General features: G+C 30.8%; 2 protein-coding genes across 6 annotated transcripts in view; one reads left to right on the plus strand and one right to left on the minus strand.

Moving 5' to 3' along the window:
* LOC134696846 (rho GTPase-activating protein 26-like) overlaps positions 1-17,562 on the plus strand; it is a 51,720-nt gene extending 34,158 nt beyond the window's left edge. For 4 of the 5 annotated variants that reach the window (XM_063558797.1, XM_063558800.1, XM_063558798.1 and 1 more), the window contains 10 exons: positions 1,087-1,145; positions 1,448-1,553; positions 2,112-2,271; positions 3,563-3,809; positions 4,365-4,511; positions 5,170-5,215; positions 6,482-6,529; positions 10,298-10,390; positions 11,572-11,651; positions 12,578-17,562. In XM_063558797.1, coding sequence (XP_063414867.1) covers positions 1,087-1,145; positions 1,448-1,553; positions 2,112-2,271; positions 3,563-3,809; positions 4,365-4,511; positions 5,170-5,215; positions 6,482-6,529; positions 10,298-10,390; positions 11,572-11,651; positions 12,578-12,669 — 1,078 coding nt within the window. In that variant the 3' untranslated portion in view covers positions 12,670-17,562. The remainder of the gene's footprint in view (positions 1-1,086; positions 1,146-1,447; positions 1,554-2,111; positions 2,272-3,562; positions 3,810-4,364; positions 4,512-5,169; positions 5,216-6,481; positions 6,530-10,297; positions 10,391-11,571; positions 11,652-12,577) is intronic. The other variant, XM_063558799.1, reaches the window with a different exon arrangement.
* Positions 1-20,680, minus strand: part of LOC134696162 (zinc finger protein 330 homolog) — a 310,551-nt gene that overhangs the window by 45,268 nt on the left and 244,603 nt on the right. The gene's annotated exons all lie outside the window — the stretch shown is intronic.

The raw sequence follows: 20,680 nt of genomic DNA on the forward strand, positions 1-20,680 counted from the left end.
TAAATCACATTTCATAAACTGCTTGATAAAGGAATTAGTTGTTGAAAATTAAATTGGAAAGTAATTTTTTACTCACACAACAATTATCAAGAAGAAATCAAGAACATGTATAGACATGTTTTATGTTCCTTTGGAATTTCAACTCTAGATAAAGAACTAGATTTGCCATAACTGTACTGGATAACATTATTAACAAGTGTCTTTACAAACAACTTAATATTACTTGGTCTTTCAATAGTTTCTCAGAACCTCTTTCCAAACTATCAATCAAAGATGGGATTCAGAGTTTCTTTGAGTACACACATTATACTGCGGATTCATAAATATTCGTTGGATACCAATTTTCGTGGATTTCATGGGTACAAGAGAACCACGAATTTAAATTTTCAAAGAATTGCAAATATCTTAAAGAAATGTATGTAGACTTTGCAAAAATCACAAAACTAAATATCCAGGAATATGCAAGTTTTCCTAAAACAAAGAAAATGGTACCCACGAATATAAATGAATCTACAGTAAGTCTCTTTCCTCTTGAAATAGTATAAAAATATTTGACTACTCTACCCTTTAGACTAGTAATTCTCATTCTAAACTAGAGACAGATTGAAAGAATTAGTATGACTTCGATTTATAAAATATAGAATGACAAACGAAGATTTAACTCATAAATTCATAAAGGTGCATGGAAATATTATCAATGTTGTTCCCAATTAGTTTTGAAGCAATATTTTGACATTGCCTTAAAACACCCTTTGTTGTATAACTTCAAAGGAGTGAAATGTTTTGATTTAGTTCATACATGATCAAAAAATGTTTGGATTTCACAGTATTCCATCGTAACAAATGTAATACTGTGGATTCATTATTATTCATTGGATACCAATTTTCTTGGATTTCGTGGATACAGGTGAACAACGAATTCAAATGTTCAACGAATAAAATATTTTCAGTATGCTTTGTATACATAGATTGGCAAACCACGAAATCAAATATCCAGGAATATGAACGTTTTCAGCAATCCACGGAAATTGATGCCCACGAAAATAAATGAATCCACAATAACCTTGATTAATCTCCTCTTTGTAGATCATTACCAGAGCCGCTGATGACATACAAGTTCCATTCACAATTCATACAAGCAGCCAGTAAGTATAAAAAGTCAATAAATGGAATAAAAAAAAGTGTATAATTTGTGATGCAGGTGAAATGTGTTTTTTTTTAGTCCAGACTATTTTTTTTATATGGATATTGCAATGATAACATTGCCTGATGATTTAATTGAATGTATAAACTTGAAATCTAATGGATCTATATATGTGAATTTACTTATGAAAAAAACTCCATATTCAATAGAATTGCAGTCTCATTAAGTGTTGTTGTCACATTTGAACTTTTTAGAAGAATAGTGTAATTTACTTGAAATGTATGTTTGATCTTACTCTTTCAGAACAAGAAGCAAAGACATTACGGATACATGACATTCACACATTAGTTCACAAATTACCAGAGAAAAATTTTGAAATGTTACAAATAATAATAAAGCATTTAAAAACGTAAGTGGTAATATATCTATACCATTAAAATTTGTATATATTGCAAATTAACAAATTAAAAGAGAGGTTTGCATAGAGTAGACATACACAATGATATATGCAGGCAATAGTTTTTGAATTTAAGGCATCAATGGTATATGACTAAATTGTTGCACCATCCTGGATTATTTTATGGTGTCTTATTACCATTATATACCTGAGTGCTAGAAGAGTGTTAAGTTCTTATAAGTCTAATGTTGCACTATAGTTATGATGAAACATCTCATTAAGACATTGTTAAAAACCACTTGTTGATGGTCAGTATTTTATTTTAAGATAAATTCATGATGAGAACTTTAACCTTGTCTTGAATACACAATTACATTTGAGAATTCTTGTCACATCGAAATTAAATTATAGGAAATTGTTATTATTTGTTTATATTAAAGTAAGGATATGTTGACGATTGCCATAAGATTACTTTCAAATCAAAGACTTAAGGAAAATTGGTAACTTTTAACTCCATTTCTATTCGATTGAGAAAAAAAAATATTGCAAAACTTGTATATTATATTTTAGGGTATCAGAATCTTCAGACAAGAATTTAATGACAGTAGCTAACCTTGGAGTATGTTTTGGTCCTACACTGATGAAAGCAGAGGAAGAAACAGTAGCTGCTATAATGGACATTAAATTCCTTAATATTGTTGTAGAAATTCTCATTAATAACTATGAAAAAGTAAGAACCAGTTTATAGCAAAAACAAATAGTCAAATAATATAAGAATAAGAAGATGTGGTATGATTGCATAAGAGACCAAATGACATTGAAATTAACAACTATAGTTCACCCTTTGCCTTCAACAATAATCATATTGCATGTATGTTTCATTATGATACGTTGTTTTGATTGGTTAATAGCAATCTCTCCTCTTTTTGAAATTAACATTCATTACACAATGAAATGTAACATTTATGATGACACAAGGTCCCTCAATAAAATGCACAGCTAATTTAAAGAAACATGTTCCTAGCTCAAAAAAATTATTATAAATATTAAATGCTTCTTTTTGTAATTTTGTAGGGTTTTAAAAGCGTTAACCCTGCACACATTTTTTTGGTCAATACTTCTACACCCCTAATGAATTTACAAAAAGAGCATTCAATTCTTAAATTGCCAACTATAAAAGGGAATGATAGATGTAAATCTTTTCAAAACAATAAAATTACAGCCTGTGTATCTATAAAATATTGAACAAAAAACAAATATATTATGCAGCAACAAACGACTTCCTGACTACATTACAGGCTTCTGACTTGATACAGGCATATATACAGAATGTGGTTGGGTTATACTAGTTTGACCATATATGACAATGTCAATTTGTTTATTTGTATGAATAGTCATGATACCTTGTAGGCACTAACAAGTTAAACTTCAATGATTCTTATGAGTAATGCATGACCCGCCACATTATGTATGTATGTGCCTTTCGCAAGTCAGGAGCCTGTAATTCAGTGGTTGTCGTTTGTTTATGTGTTACATATTTGTTTTTTGTTCATTTTTTTAAAATAAGTAAGGCGTTTGTTTTCTTGTTAGAACTGTTTTACATTGTCATTTTGGGGCCTTTTATAGCTGACTATGCAGTACGGGCTTGTCTTGATGTTGAAGGCGGTATGGTGACCTTAACTGTGTCATTTTGGTCTCTTGTGGAGAGTTGTCTCATTGCCAATCATACCACATCTTTTTTATATGATGTTCAGTTAAGGTATTCAGTTTTGAGAACTACTTTCAAAACCATTTGTACAACTGTTCACTTTGTTATGATGTTTAATAGACATTGGATTCTCAAAATCTTATATCATTTTTTTAATTGATAAAAAGGACTGCCCTGTAAAAGGCCTATAACATTAGACATGGACAAATTTAAGATGAAAAAAAACAATTTGATATCAACATAAAATTGACTAGAATTTCAACAAAGAACGCAAAAAAAATCATAGATGAAATAATATTACTTTTGATTACAGATTTTTGGGTCTGCACCAGATGAACCAGAAATAGTAAATACAGGTGATACTAAGATGGTTCCTAACAGTAAAAGAACAATTATCACAGACAGATTTACTCCAGGTGTCAATCACACAATGTTGTCAGCAAATACCCAATCACCAACAACATCACAACCAGTCTATGCAAATAAAGCTCCGCCTCCACCCATAGAAAAGTTTAGACCTATAGAGAAACCTATAGAATTTTATAATCCAGCAATGGCAGGTTTGTAGAAAATCTAAGGGAAAAAGTTGGCGGATTTACCTCCCTCATTAAAGAGATAAGAGTGCCCAGATAACTTGATTTCATTTTGTTTGAATTTTCAGTTTCATTTATTGTGTGTTGAGTCAGAACAGTTTTACAAGATGTCTGTTTGGCATTGCATTCTGTATGTCTGTCCAACATATAGAAGATTTAAGTGTTTTATTTCATTTGTATATTTTTAATGGAATTATGCCCATACAAATTAAATATTGTTATAAGTTCTGAATTTGCCGTTACATAAACTAAAGGTCTATGGGTGAATGATTTATGATATTCTTAAATTTTGTGTACAGACAATGGATTTTTGGCTAATGATGTTATGTTATGTTGTTCCTAAATCAATCAAAATATGTTGGCGTATATTCCACCCATAATGCATTAGATTCTGAAATTGTGAATTGATAGCATATGTTTTAAAAATAGTTCAAGTTTTGTTTTCAGATTTATTAATAACATCACCATTTATATATACATACCGTTGGAATTCAGTTACAATATATATGTATTTATTTACAGAAAGCAGTAGTGGTAGTTCTGAGTCTATAAACTCAAGTCAGTCTAATCATTTATCCAACTCAATACCAATGTCAGAGAACCCTCGGAAACCTGTCAATATGTATGGCAATGCAGGAGTACCAGAATATGGCAATGTTAATGCATTAGGTATGTATAATAGGGTATATAGATCCCTCATTTATTTGATAAAGATTTACATAGAATGTCTTGAACATTAAAAAATGAAGACTCATTGTTAAAAGAAGCTAAAGAGTCAAATGCTTTACAAATAGTCAACAATAAACTGATCTGTCTGTTCATTTAAATTTTACAGTTAGGATCTATAGGGAAAGAAGTTCCACAGAGGATGTTTGGATGCAGTAGGGGCTACCATACATGTTTCTCTTAGGGAACCCAAGATATATTTTAATTAGAGATCAAATTCATTAGATGGTTCCAAAAACAGAGAAAACATGTATGTCACATGTAAAACTGATATTAACCTGAAGACATAGGTGCTCAAGTTCCAAAATCTCTGCTGAAAATGACCACTGTTAATATGGAATACTGTGGATTCAATTATCTTCATGGGCATTAATTTTCATGGATTGAGGAAAACTCTCATTTCTTTAGATATTCGATTTCTTGGTTTGCCAATCTCTTCATTCAAAGCCTCAAGAAAGTTTAAATGTGATAAACATTTGAATGTGTTGATCACCTGTGTGTAAGAAACCCATGAAATATTATATCCAATGAATTACAATGAATCCACAGTATACAGATATTAGTGAAGAACTATTAACATGGAAGTTTCTTCTCTTTTCAGCAAATAGATTTGCATTGAATATAGCAGGAGCAGATAATCCTATGTTGTAAGTAAAACTTTTAATATTGTAAGCTAGTGCTAATATCCTGCATAGAAATTATCCTTTATGTCTGTAAATGTCTTCTAAATACTGACTTCAACCAAAGAGTGAAACATATTTTTTGAAGTGAAAATGATGATATATGCATGTTTTACTGACTGCTTGATATTCATAATTGTAATTAAGAGATTGAGATTTAAAAATTTTAACTGCAAAGCAAAGGAATTAAAAAAAAAAGATTTTAAAAAGATTTTTGAAATATCTTCAATGAATTAAGTAAAAAGTCAAATCTATAAGAAAGAAATATGAATATAAATCTTTTCCTTATTAAAAAATAGTTTGTAGGTAAAGTGTCATATAAAAAATAACTAATACATTACATGTTTTAATACCTTCATAGCAAACCACTTCGAAAACGAGTTTCTAGGTTTGTCTGACACCTAAAAATCACACAATTATTTTACCCTATGTTTATTATTTTATGAACAGTTTATTTTTTTTAGAAAATGATAGATTTTTGTACTTATTCTGCACTTTTATGTTAATTTTTTCCCCTCCTGAATTGAGAAAATACAAGTTTTACTTTTGTAATATAAGAGTAGTAATTTCTGTTGTGAATCTTTTCGATATAGATGAGAAATAAGATCAATAGTGATCATGCTTATTGCAACTTGTATTTGCTTTAAGCTACATGGAGCTGTTTATATTCTCAAATTCTCATAGTAACTATTCATGTAACTCGACAGATTTTGAAATAAATAAAATCATTTAAATTTTAGGCTGAATCATGCATAAACCAGTCTATTTCTGTTCTGATATGTTCCATCTTCTAACTTACGACTGGTTTTTAAGATCCTGCTGGAATTTCCTACTTTATAAGTGTCATAGAATGTCAAATGAAGCTTTAGATAGTTTATAATTAAATATTATTAAACCGTTCTAACAAATGGTGTCGATATGAGAATGAATACTTATACTAGAATGGTAGATTTACATGTAGTGATAGATATATTAATTGTTGGAATCAGAAAACAAATCTTATGACCCCTTGTCCCTGAATGGCTAGACCTATGTTACTAGTAGCTGTTGTATTAACCCCTGTAATTGTTCCTGATTGGCTACAAGTAGCTGTTATATTAACCCCTGTAATTGTTCCTGATTGGCTAGGCCAGTTTAAGAGTAAGCTGTAATCTTAACATCAAGAGTAGAGATAATTTATTACTAACTGCTAGGTATTATGTTTGGCTGCATTGTGACGCTTATGTTTTGTAGTGGAAGTGTGAAGAAACGTGGATCCCATGATACCCCACATGTCTCTATGTAAGCCGCCATCTTTGTTTATTGTGTATGTTTGCATTGTGTATTTTTTGTTAATAAAATTCAAAGTATTGTCTGTATTCAAAATAAGCAGCTCAAGGCAATTGACAATATCAGTGACGTTATTGATACTTGACTTGCTTGACCAACATTTAATATAATAAGAGGAACAGTCATTATATGTCTCCCTTTCAACTAAGAAGACAATATATTTTCAGTGGCGGATCCAAGGGGGGGTTCCGGGTGTTGGACCCCCTTTTTTTTTGGACGATCAATAAATTTGAATGGAGACATATAGCTGGAACCCCCCCTTTGTCCTGGGTTTGGAATCCCCTCTTTTAAAAATACCTGGATCCACCCCTGATTTTAGTATTATTTTGTCTCTCTTTCAACAAAAGGAAGACTTGTGAAGTTCAACTACATTGTAGATTTTCTTCTTATTTTCAAACAACTTTGTCCTGTCAAAAACGGTTTATTTTTTTACATGACTAAGGTGTATAACTATAAGTCTGAGTTTTGTATCATTACCTTTATGTGACATTTACCTTTAATATAAGTCAAACTTGTTGACTTTTTTTTGGAACATTTTATTTTCCTGGTCATAACTTTTTTGATATTTTTGATGTGTTTTGAGAATTTGAGATTAAGTTAAGTAATTTTCTGTCTTTAGCATAAGCTTTGGAATATTGACACATGCCTGTATCATCCCGATGCAATGTGTTATGTACCATTAAAGATGACCTCTGAACACTTCCTTTAACTTTGACTTAAAAATCAATAATTAATTTTTAAGGAAGAATTCATGTCCAACACAATACCCCATTGTTCTTGCTTTACATGCCAGAATGTTTTCTATGCACCTAAGATTTAGTTACAGGGATGGATCCAGCATTTTAAAATGGGGTGGTTCCAACTATATGTCCCCATTCAAATGCATTGATCGTCCAAAAAAGGGGGGTTCCAATCCTCAGAACCCTCCCCCTGAATCCGCCACTAAGTCAGGTCATACTCAGCCCCTTTTGAAAACTCTCAAGTACACGAAAACAACATTTAAGATGCCTCCCATTAGTTTTCTTATTTGCCATGATTCCCAATACTAGAATGCCTATGCTGGAGTGACCTCGGTAGATGAAGGGGAGACATATGTTCCTTAATCAGTACCACATAGCTTTGTCATCTTTAGACCATCATAGATTGATGTACTGTAAATTCAGAAAGTATTGCTAAAACTGTGACAGGGTTATAATCACAATAAGTTTAAACTCGCATTTTGACATTTTTTTTTAATAAAAACTTATATATACTCAATATTGCAAAAATTCAAATCGCATTTTAGTCTTACCCGTAATTTACGAAATCGCAATAATAAATGCATACAATAATATCGGAATTTACAGTAATATCTTACCCCGAAAATCATCATATCTTGTAACAGACTTCAACCCTCTGTCTTTAAAGTGGTAAAATATTTGCTGGATTTAGTGTAATAATTGATACTTTGAATTTTATGGGAATGAGTAGAATATTGTGTTAAACTAACAATTAGTTAATATTAATAAATTTATTAAAAGCATGTTATTTTGTTTATGTGCATTGTTTATTTTGATATGGTTCCTCTCCAGACATGAATGTAATTGACCTATATATATCTGACATCAATTTATGGTTTGCTATGTTAAAGAATATATTTGTGATACAAATAGGTCAATAAACAAGTAGAGTTACTTTTATTGAAAATATTGTTACAGATATCCCCAAAACTCTTTTACAAACTGACAATTGTCATATTTTGTCTTGGCCTTTTGATAAACACATATGTGATTGGTTGAGATGAAACCAATTGACAAGTTGAACAAGACATCATATTCCAGCTGTGCCAACATCATAGTTATCTGTGAACACCATATATTTATTTAGGGGCCAGCTGAAGGACACCTCCCGGTGTGGGAATTTCTCTTTGCTTTGAAGACCTGTTGGTGACCTTCTGCTGTTGTCTGCTCTATGGTTGGGTTGTTGTCTCTTTGGCACATTCCCCATTTCCATTCTCAATTTTATCATATTCTCTTCACAATGCCAAATTCTCCTGTGGATATCATATTCCTTTCAGAACATTATGCCTATCTCACATATATTATCATATGCCCTGTAAAAACAAAACAAAGGGGACATATACATGTATGATTCCATGTATCTATGTAAAGAATATTCTATTTTTTCAAACTGCAAGAAAGAGGTGGAATAAAACATTAATTTCCTTTTAACCAACTACATTATTAAAATTCATATAAAAATTAGAAAAACTTATTTTTCCTTATTTGAAGTCAATATATCTTAATTAACGTATACGTATGTCCTTCAATCATTGTAGTACAAATGTACCATTACAAGCTTTTTTTTTTTATATTTTACAAAAGTCTATCAAATTTAAGCAGCTATGTAACAGTTTACCTGATGTGTTTGTGTGATACATGTACCATGGTGATGTTTGTTGTGTATTAGCTATGGTGTTGTGTTTGATATTTGAGAGTTGGTTCAGTGAGGGGTGACATTTTATGGGAGGGTTGGGTTAGTGAGGGGTGACATTTTATGGGAGGGTTGGGTTAGTGAGGGGTGACATTTTATGGGAGGGTTGGGTTAGTGAGGAGTGACATTTTATGGGAGGGTTGGGTTAGTGAGGGGTGACATTTTATGGGAGGGTTAGGTTAGTGAGGGGTGATATTTTATGGGAGGGTTGGGTTAGTGAGGGGTGACATTTAATGGGAGGGTTGGGTTAGTGAGGGGTGACATTTTATGGGAGGGTTGGGTTAGTGAGGGGTGACATTTTATGGAAGGGTTGGGTTAGTGAGGGGTGACATTTTATGGGAGGGTTAGGTTAGTGAGGGTTGATATTTTATGGGAGGGCTGGGTTAGTGAGGGGTGATATTTTATGGGAGGGTTGGGTTAGTGAGTGGAGTTATATGACAGTCTGATGAAACATACTATGTCGTGTAAATATTATCTGTTTATAAAAGTAAAATGCTTGTATGTATTTCTACCGCTATCATTTACTTTAGTAACTTTGTATTGTACTAAGTATGAATGGAAAATCTATACACATACCATCACATAACGTACTGGATGTATTATGCATGTTCTCCTATACAATGCACAATATATATTTCTGAAAAGTGTATTTAACATGTTTCAAAATAATGTGGATGCTAAAATATATATCTGTATTTATAGTGCTCATATTGATCCCTTTTAATTAACAAAGTAATAATTATACTTCAGAAAATATACAACTGTCATTGTTATTTGTGTGTAAAAAGTAGGGTTGTTTCATTAAAATGTGTTCATATTTTTAAAGTAAAAAATTATTACATACACATCTATCAGGAATACCTAATTCATGGCAATATATGTAAGAACACATAATATATATACAAAGTACAAATACAATATTTTTTTTGAAAATTGTGATAAACCCCAACATCTGTGAAAGTTTATATTTTACAAACATTTTTCTCACTTTTTAGGTAAGATATTAACACTTAATTGGAAAATGAATAAGAGGAAATGTTGGGTTATGCTTATGGACAGCAACTAAAAAAAAACAACTGAAAAAGGACTTCATAATTCAGTTCAAGTCTTACTTTACAGAGTAAGACATCTTTAACATAATTATCTATGGTGCTTTTATCAATGCTATTAATAGCAGGCTTATAAAGCATTTTAGAACATATGTTTTACTTAATGAGGGACTTAGAAATAGCTTTTATATAATTGTAGGAATTCCTCTGGATTGAGCATGACAGGAAGTTTAACAGGAAGTCTGACTGGTTCTATAGCCAGTTATCAAACAAAACCTAAGCCTATCAAAAGGTTTGTGATTAATGAACAGGAAACCAGACTGGTTCTATATAACTTGTTCTTATTTTGAATATGCATATACCAACTGTGCAAGGGCTGTATAGCCAGTCAAGGTCGTTAAAAACTTCCATCATCATATGCATTTAATAGCAAATGGACTTAAGGTAGACTAACTGTATACCACCATCTTGGATTTTAAAATACCAGTTCACAATAGGTCTAGTTCTTTGCCTAAATCTAAATTTTGAGACCAAATAAATGGTTTAGACTGTGCATTGGTATAAATAAATGGTTTATTCAGACTGAATTATCAAATACCAAATATTGGTGTATGTTCAAATAATCTCAAAATTAAAACATTAAAGGAAAGATAACTCAAATAATAAATGCTTATGCAGGAATGATAGAGAAAATTTCAATTTTACTTGTAGCCAGAAGCCAAGGTTGGTGACACATTTTTAAACCAATTTTCTAAAAGCATGTTTCGAAACCTATCATCTCATATTTTTTTTTCAAAATTCTATCTCATAGGTTACTTTATATTAACAAAAAAGTGCCTTTTCATGAACAATCTATGCAAATTTTGTGCAATAGCAAAAGTATAATAAATTCTATCTGAGGAAATTTATACTAATAATCTCTTTGAAACAAGAAAATAGGGAAAAAATTATCTATGTTGACATTTTATTTTCAAATAAATTTACTTTAAATTATCAAGATGAAATCAAAGAGTATCATATAAAAGGAGGATGCTTGTTAGCCACAATAGAACCACCTGTTAAATAAAGTATTTGAATGGTGGTCATATCATTTATGTTTCCAAAGAAAATTATATTCCAGTTTTACAGCGGATTCCATTGAGTGTGTAGCCAAGGGAAATATCTTTGGTTAGCTTGCTTGTTAGCTGAACCGTGAAGTAATTGTTAGGTTAGGTAAACTTCCCTACTTTAAGAATAGACTAGTCCGACAGAAAACCAATCTATCTGTTTGTTGAACTATGCTATTTCGAAAGGAGGATAGTATACCTGACCTAACAATGACTTCACGGTTCAGTTAACAAGCAAGCTAACCAAAGATATTACCTTTGGCTACATACTCAATGGAATCTGCTGTAAATTTTCATAATCCATTGAAATTATATATGTGTGAATAAACCATTATAATCAACTTTAGTTGAAATTGATCTGTTACAGAACTGTTAGAACACTGTATCGATGTGAAGCTGAGAATGATTCAGAATTATCGTTTGAACCAAATCAACTCATATATAATGGTAAAGTATAGACTGTTCTCTAGGTTTTTTCAATGCAATAAGAAAATAGCTATCATAGTTTGCCTTTACTCGTGAATTTAATGGGGTTTAAGGTGGTACCTTACACTACAGGGAGATAACTCTGTAAAATCAGCTAAATGTTTTAATTACGTTGTGTTTTTTATATTTGGGAATATTAATCTTCTCAATGATCAAAATAAGTGTTTGTCAAACTGCCATATAACCAGTGTAATTTTTCTGATAAATTGGTTCAAATTTTTTGAATTTTTTATATTTTTGTTAAAGGGTCAAAGTAAACACTTTGTCAAAATTTTATGAAAACTAAACGAACCAAATTAATTTTAGTGAAGGTGTTGGGTACCACCTTAAGCATTCTTTGCTCTAGGTATGCAATATTTCACATTTGTTGTTTGGGTTTAATTAGGAGTTAGGTCAAATATAAGGCAGAAGTAACCAAAGGAGTATTCAAATAAAGGCAACAGTAGAATATTGCTGTTCAATAGTCATAAATAGATTAAGCAAAACTAAAACCAAGGTAAACTTATCAACTCTAAGTTGATGAAAAAAATGGAAAAACGACCAACAGACAACAGACAAACATTAGTATACAAAACACAACAAGGAAAACAAAAGTCTGTCAACATTTACCCAACAAATAATGAGGGTGTTCTCAGGTGCACCTGAATGGTAAGCAGATCCTGTTCTAATATGGCACCAATCATGTTGTCGGGTTTTAATACAATAATGACACTAAATTAATTACAAATAGATGAGATCCTCAGCATATAAATTATGTTAAATTAAGATATTACATTAAATCAATGTATACACCTGTTGGTGACCTTCTGTTGTTGTTTTTTCTATGGTCGGGTTGTTGTCTCTTTGACACATTCCCCATTTACATTCTCAATTTTATTTGATTTCAGTTCGAGCCTCCAAAGAGCCAGGCTGGTTAGAAGGACAATTAAACGGAAAAACAGGACTGGTACCTGAAAACTATGTTGAATATATAGATTGATGCAATATTTCTTTTATAATGCAATATTAATCTGTGATCAAAAACTGTATGGATACCTAGGCAAATGAAGGATATAACACACAACAAGGATTATAGATCCTTCTGCAGATAAACATATAACTGGATAGAATAATATATCTGCATTATACAGGCTTTTATAGTACAAGAAAATCCACAAATTAGAACACTGCATTCTTAGTTGTAATTTGCTGGAGAGATGTACTACTTACCTAGAAGTCTGTAGTCTGTCTGCTGAATTATAATGATGTATTTATAATGATTGGATAGATATAGTGCTGATTAAATCTCGCCTTCTATGTTCATTTGTATCAAGTGAGCAATATTACTTGATATGAAGTAGTAGTGATATGCTGAATAATATCTAATATGAATCATGAAAAAGAATCTTATAAATTAAATTTTTTGTAACTGTTATAATCCATTCTGTTAAAATTTTATCAGACATTAGATACTTACTTAATTTAATTTTCTAATTTAACAGACTTGCTATGTAGATATTTTTATAATAGTTATACAGTATTTTCACTAAAGATACAGTGGGAATCTATACAATATTTGAATCCAAATGGCCTAGATCAGCTAGACAATTGCTCCAATGTTTTGGTGACTAATCATTTAACCCTTTCCTTCATAATGACGCTTTTTAACGCCACCCCCTTTACTCCATGATGACGCCTGTGTTGTACCTTAACTGAAACGCTTTCACTATGAAATGTCTGCATCAGACTTAAAAAGAATTGTATACAATATATAAAGGATAATCATGAGAATATCTGACTTAATGAAATTGATGAAATATTCAATTTTTCACAAGAATTGATACTTTAAACCTTATGATTTTATTGAAAAAATTTAACCGAATCAAGTATGTGATGAAAATAAATTTCATGGAGGAAATGGTTAATCAAATTTTGTAAGTTCAAACCATTGTACCTTTTTAAATGACTTGCTAGCTACCCCCTCATTTGTACCTCTTTTGCCTAGAATATGATAGAAAATTGAGTCAGAGCTTTGAGTGTTCCATTGTATTTTTATAGATGTACATCATGTTTTACAGATTGCTTGTTTTTAATGTAGAGATTTTATCATACAAGTCTACCTCTGCTTGATATGTGTTTCAATTTTTTTCTAAGTCGAATTATGAAAGATCTAAATAATAGAATGAATTTGGATGAACATTTGATTTTTAGACATGCCCTACTGGCAGTGAGGATTAGGAAAATTCATTGGTTATTTGGTTTAGTTATAATAATGCAACTTTTTCTTCATAATGGAAATAAATCTTTTGTTGAGATTCTGAATGGAATCTAATGTTTGATGCTTACAAATTTTAAGAATTTCAGAATACAGCTGCCTTATCAAAATATTTCCAACCTCCTAAATATAAGTAGTTGATTGAAAAATTGTTTTAAATTTCTATATCTTTACCTTTTCATGGCTGTATACCATTGTCATTTAAGAATTAATCAATTTTTTAATCCAATTTTCATTATTAGTTCAATTTTGAACTATTTTGAAATATTAATGTGAATAAAAGAAGATGTTTAACATATTTAAATTGTTGGACAAAAAATACATCAAGATATATATGATCTCTCTCTAAAAAAAAAAGGCATGTGTCCATACTATAGGTCATAATCACATTGAGTTAATGCTTATAAAATTGAGAATGGAAATGGGGAATGTGTCAAAGAGACAACAACCCGACCATAGAAAAAAACAACAGCAGAAGGTCACCAACAGGTCTTCAATGTAGCGAGAAATTCTCGCACCCCGGGGCGTCCTTCAGCTGGCCCCTCTATAATAATACCTACTATAATAGTTATGATATAATAATGTGCAATGTATTCATTGACTTTTGTGAAGTAGTTTCATCAGTACCATGTCTGATTGGTTATATTGTGCTTTGAATCATTCCATTTGTCATTTATGATTGACATGATTATACTAGTCAGTTAAGCTTGGCTTTCATATTTTACCAGCTTACTCTTGAGTCACTTCAGATCAAACAGTTTTTCACACAAAACCAGCTTATTCAATCATACACACTAGTATAAGCTGTTAAGCCTGTCATTACACGAAGTTTACTCAGTCACATACTGATCACTAGTTCTTGTAGTTTTCAACAACAACTGAATAAATAACATCTTTGAAACTAGTTTTTAGGGGTGGTTTTTTTTCTGAAAAAAGGACCTATCCTTTCAAATATTTTTGTTATTATTGTAAATCAGGTATTGATATGAAAAGATATTATGAATTGAAAGTTTGCAACTGGGTATTAGAATAAATGTTGGTTCATTTAATAAATTAAATTAGCTTGTGTTTTATGTTGAAGTCATCTGATACTGTAGAGTGCCTTATTTAGGAAGAGTTTAAATTTCACAATTTCAAAGGAACCACCTGTCTTTTAAGTTTTATTTTCACTTCTTTTTCGTTTCCTGATTCTTCTCTTTTTAAAATAATTTACTGTTGGTGACAATTTCAACTATTTGTCTGAATTTCAAAGTTTGTGAAGGGAACTTTCCTGGTAACAATAGTGTTATCATAAAATCTCATCAAAGAAACAATCTTCACCATTGTTCATGATAAAATAGAAGACATTGTGTATCTTTAAATCTATTTGTGTATCATTACATTACTTTGTGTATCTTTATGTGACTATGTGTATCTTTATGTGACTGTGTGTATCTTGTGTGACTTTTTGTATCTTTCTGTGACTCAGTATGCTGCAGTGAAACATATTTCTCTTGAAAACTAATCAAATAATATTATTTTTGTTCATGGCAAGTTTTATTTATGCAAGCTGTGTTTTATGGCTGTTTTATATCACAATTTATCATAATGTTATTGTTTGTACAAATGATTTTTATTCTAGTCTGGTTAATATTGTTTTATTTACAAAGACGTTTTAGGGTACTCACAAATTCTGAAGTCTTTCCTTCAAATAACTTTACAATAATTTACATGACAATTATCCAGCAGTAAATGCTGTCATTGAGATTTGATTAAATCTTTCATTGAGTTTAAAAGGTGCTAAAAATTTACAGTAATGATGTGCTTGCATCTACCAAACATATTTAAAAATGTGTCTTTGTGAGAAATTAATTTTTCTATGCATGAATAAGAACATTAAGATACTGTAAATTAACTTTCATATTGCAAGACATTAACTAATATGAATAATGCAACTAGGTGAATACTACAAGGATAAAAACTTGCATTCTGAAATTTGCACTTAAACATTAGATATTACTTTGCTAAAATTTCTGTCAATTCAGTTTAATTGTTTTCATTACAATGATTAGGAAAGCAGATTTTTTCCAGTAATGACATAGAAATCTAATATGCTTAATTGTACATGACAATCTTCTCAAAAAAAGAAAAAACAAGTGTTCTTTTAATTTGAATTAAAAACCTTCATTTGATTCCTTTATAACTTTTAAATATAATAAAGAACGCACAGGGATCTTGCTTTTACAAACTTATGTCATGAAGTTTTACGTCATTAATGTCACACCAAACAGTTGTATTATATATATAAACTCACACATTTCGGAAAGCACTTGACATGTGTGTCTTTTAAAGACACACATGTCAAGTGCTTTCCGAAATGTGTGATTGTAGTGGAGACCGAATGTTCAGAAATCTGTTTGTAATATCTAGAAAGTAAGATATATAATTAAAAATGTTAAATATTCGTTGTCTTGTTTATTAGAAAATAATGTGAGGCAATTTTAAATATATCTTCCATTGAATGTCTATCATTCCATGCCTGAAAATAAATGATCAAATCCCTATCTAGAATTATAAGAATAGAATTTGAATGATGACATCTGTTATAATTTTATGGTACAATAAAAAAAACTGTCAAGAAAAATGCAATGGATAGAATTTTGATATTTCATGTTTTTCAATTCATTTTTCTCATGCATCTTTAACATTGCTGACTTAATGTAGTCTTTTAGTTGGTTAAACATTTAGTAAATTGATCAGCTTGGTTTATTAATACAAACTGTAATTTATTATTATCTGAATGCAAAGGCTGAAATAAACTTACGGAGTGCTGTCACAAATATTTTTGTGTTAATTGTTATTGATTATGTTATTTGTTTTTATATGTCAATGATTTGTTATTTATATGTTCCTATTTTGTTTTGTTTTGAATATTAAAGCATGCATCAAGTCAAATATCACAGCAGCATTTTTCTGAACTGTATATTTGTTTCATATATTATCTTACTAGGAAAATGGGTAACGTTTTTAATTCTATTTGACAGTTAAGGTTTCTTTGATGAAAGGGGTTTTGCGTCTTGTTTTATAGTTTGATAATTTAAAATACAAACGTTCATGCAAGTTGTAAGGTTCCTTTTGGAAAACTATTTCCTAATATATTGCTGCTGATTAAATGGATTTATGTACAGTTTATTTTGTTTGTTTGGTCTGTTTTTTCGGCCAATTGACTCTTACATCAGTGACATCTAATAATTATGTAGACCTGTTTGGATATTCTCAACATCTATTTTTCTTCCCACAAATCAATTCAATTGACGTAGAGCTTCTGTATATGAACAGTTTTGTTATTATGAAAATTTGTCTCAATTTCCGTATCACTGTTAAGATTTTAGAAAGCTTACTAATTTTCAAAAAGAAAAATTATTATGTTATGACAAAATTTGTTTATTTGTTTCTAAATCTATACTTATCATGAACATTGTACTTTTGTGTTCGTTGTCTCTGCCACACTAAACATTATGCAATTTTTATATGTACTATATTTATGTGATACCTATGTATATATTAGCTTTGTGTACACATTGTACAAAGATTTGTACATATATATACATGTCAGAAATTAAAAGAAAGGGAAACTTATTTGGTTTATTTATCTTTGTTATTACTTAAAAGATGTTGTTGTGTTGATATAAAAAAGAAAGTGTGTTGTGTGCATCTATGAGGCAGCAACCTAAAATAACTGAAAGGTTTGAGATGATTATATGGTCTGCAATAATATATCTATCATCTATACCTTATATTAAGTTCTAAATTACCCTGAGGCTAGGTAAGTTGGAACTGACATACGGGTAATAGTAATAAAAGTTCTTCCACTGACACACATTAAAAAAATTAGCTTGATTATAGATTACTGATGATGTCTAAGGCACTTGGGACAGGCACATTTTCATGTGGTAGAAAAAGACTAGTTTGTTATTACCCATAGAAACTGAATTTTTGATATAAAGTGGCAGAATTAAACTAGATAGTGAGTAGTAAAAATTATCTAAATTCCATATATACATTTGTGCATTGCACTGTACATTTAAAAATAACACATAAAGAGTTAAAACATCCAAGTAAGTATGGTTGAACGATCAACTTGTACAATTTGATATGGATACATGAAGAAACTGTATTTGTCATGATTATCGTAGTAGCCTGTATTGAAAGGGTTGTTATAAGTGACATGCACCTGTAATAAATTTAAAGTGACTTAATCCAATATCTGCATAAAATTTGTAATAAAACTTGAAACTGTACTGAAACAATCAATATACAAATATTCAGATATTCGTAATACAGAAACTATAAGTGACCAGAGTTTTCTTTAGAAATTTATGAACAGTTACAAACAAAATAAGATATCATAAGCTTGTTTCGTGGGGTATGATACACGTCTGACCTCACCTCGGTGACTGGGACGTCAAAGTAGTTGAAAGACTGAATCACTTGCCTGTCAAAACTGAGGTTGTTAGTTAGAATAACGCACATGGCAGGTGCCCTTGACTCCAATCTGAATTGAATAGGATTGTCAGTTTATGTACCGATGTCAGTAGTACTCTCTGGAACTCTGGCTTCCTTCACCAGCAAAAGCTGACCAAAATGATATTGCACATTAGTGTTGAAATTTGGATTAAATACCAATCAACGTATCCGGTTTTTTCACTCTTAAACAACACCAAACAGAGTTACTAAAATACAAAGAAATTGTTTAATTACTTTAGGTCAAATTGATTTTAAAAATCTAAATGTTTGAATCCTGTCCTTAAAAAATAATGCATGTCAAACCATTGCATTCTTGCATGACATCAGTATCTTGCATAATTTATCATGTTTACAAAACTTTGAATTTTTCGAAAAAATGAATTGTCGGATCTTAGAACTACCTCCAGTTACCTTAGCCTTATTTGGCACAAGTTTTTTGGAATTTTGGGTCCTCAATGCTCTTCAACTTTGTACTTGTTTGGCTTTAAAACAATTTTGATCTGAGCGTCACTGATGAGTCTTATGTAGACGAATCACGCGTATGGCGTATTAAATTATAATTCGGGTACCTTTGATAACGATTGTTAATGATGGACTCGTGTAGGAGTGAGAGTGCAAACGCCCCCTTTGATCGGAAATAAAGGTGTCAGAAATCAGCAAAACCCCACTTGAGATATTATTTTTTACCATAAAGGACACGTTCACCTCTTTCCTCAAACCCTTGATCTCTTCCTGATTATTCATAATTTATCATTTTCTTACTAAAAAGACAAAGCTGTTGAGGATATATTCCTCATATATACCAAGATTGAAATTTTGTATTTGCGCCAGGCGCACGCTTAGTCTACAAAAAACTCACCACTGACGCTCGAATAAAAAAATAGTTAAAATCTTTCAGATGAATAAAACTTCTTATTTACTTTAGAAAAAGGAAAGAATATAGTGTGTGCTTCTACATTAAGCAAATTTCTGTACCAAGTCAGGAATGTGACAATTGTTTTCTATTATAATGTGTTGGAGCTTTTAATTTTTGTCGAGCCTGCAACTTTTGTTGCAGAAAGCTCAAGATAGGGATAGTGATCCTGCGGCTACGGCGGCGGCGGTGTTAGCTAACGCCTTAAAAGCTATATATTGTAGAAGGTGAAAGACCTGCCATGGATGCTTCATAGTACTTTATATATAGATGCCTCATTTTACGAACTTTCCATCATTCGAATGTCCAATGTCCATGACCTCAATTTCATGATTCAGTAACTAGTTGAAAAAAGTTAAATAAAATGTGAAACATCCAGGTCTTCAACCTTCTAAAATATAAAGCTTTTAAGAAGTAAGCTAACGCCGCCGGATCACTATCCCTATGTCGAGCTTTCTGCGACAAAAGTCGCAGGCTCGACAAAAATCAGAAGCTCAATCACATCAAACTAATGCATGGAAAATGTTATACTCCTGACATGGAACAGGCATTTTCTTATGCAAAAATGGTTGATTAAACCTGGTTTTATAGGCAGATTAACCTCTCATTGGTATGACAGTCGCATAAGATTCCATTATATTGACAACGATAAGTGAACAAAACAAACGGACATAATAGGTAAAAATGTCAGAAGTAGGGGTACATCAGTCAAAATTGTTTTATAATCGTTATCTCTATAAAAACAAAGAATTTATCAGCAAAGGTAATCAAAAAGGCAAAAAGACAAAGCATATTAGCAAAAAACGAAATGCCTCCAGATTGTAATGAGTAATTATATCAGAGTAGGTGTGAATTACGAGCTATCAGATGAGGACAAAATTATCGGCAAATTTATAGATTTCATAAATGCTTTAAGACACAAAAATCAGATATCCCGATAATTTGATAGGATTGTAATTAGAGAAGGGCAACACGTCTTTAATAAAACAATGTATAAGCATATTAAAAAAACAAATATTATCACAATTTATTAAATAAAATATCTAAACATAACATGTAACAACAATGATATTCAGATCTACTTATCATGATAAACAAATATGCACATCATTTACGAAAAAACATTATTACTTTTTAAACACAGAGGTATGATATGTATAAAACATCAACTTAAAATCACATCAGAAATAATTATGTCACATCAAGAGGGATGATATATTGGTTAAGTCAATGTTTTCACAGTTGAGTTTTGGTTTTTGATGGATGAGTATTCGAAATCCTTCTGTATTCTGATTATGTGTACCGGTACCGACGTAG

This window comes from Mytilus trossulus, chromosome 14 (genome assembly GCF_036588685.1).
Source record: "Mytilus trossulus isolate FHL-02 chromosome 14, PNRI_Mtr1.1.1.hap1, whole genome shotgun sequence".
NCBI classification, from domain to species: Eukaryota; Metazoa; Mollusca; class Bivalvia; order Mytilida; family Mytilidae; genus Mytilus; species Mytilus trossulus.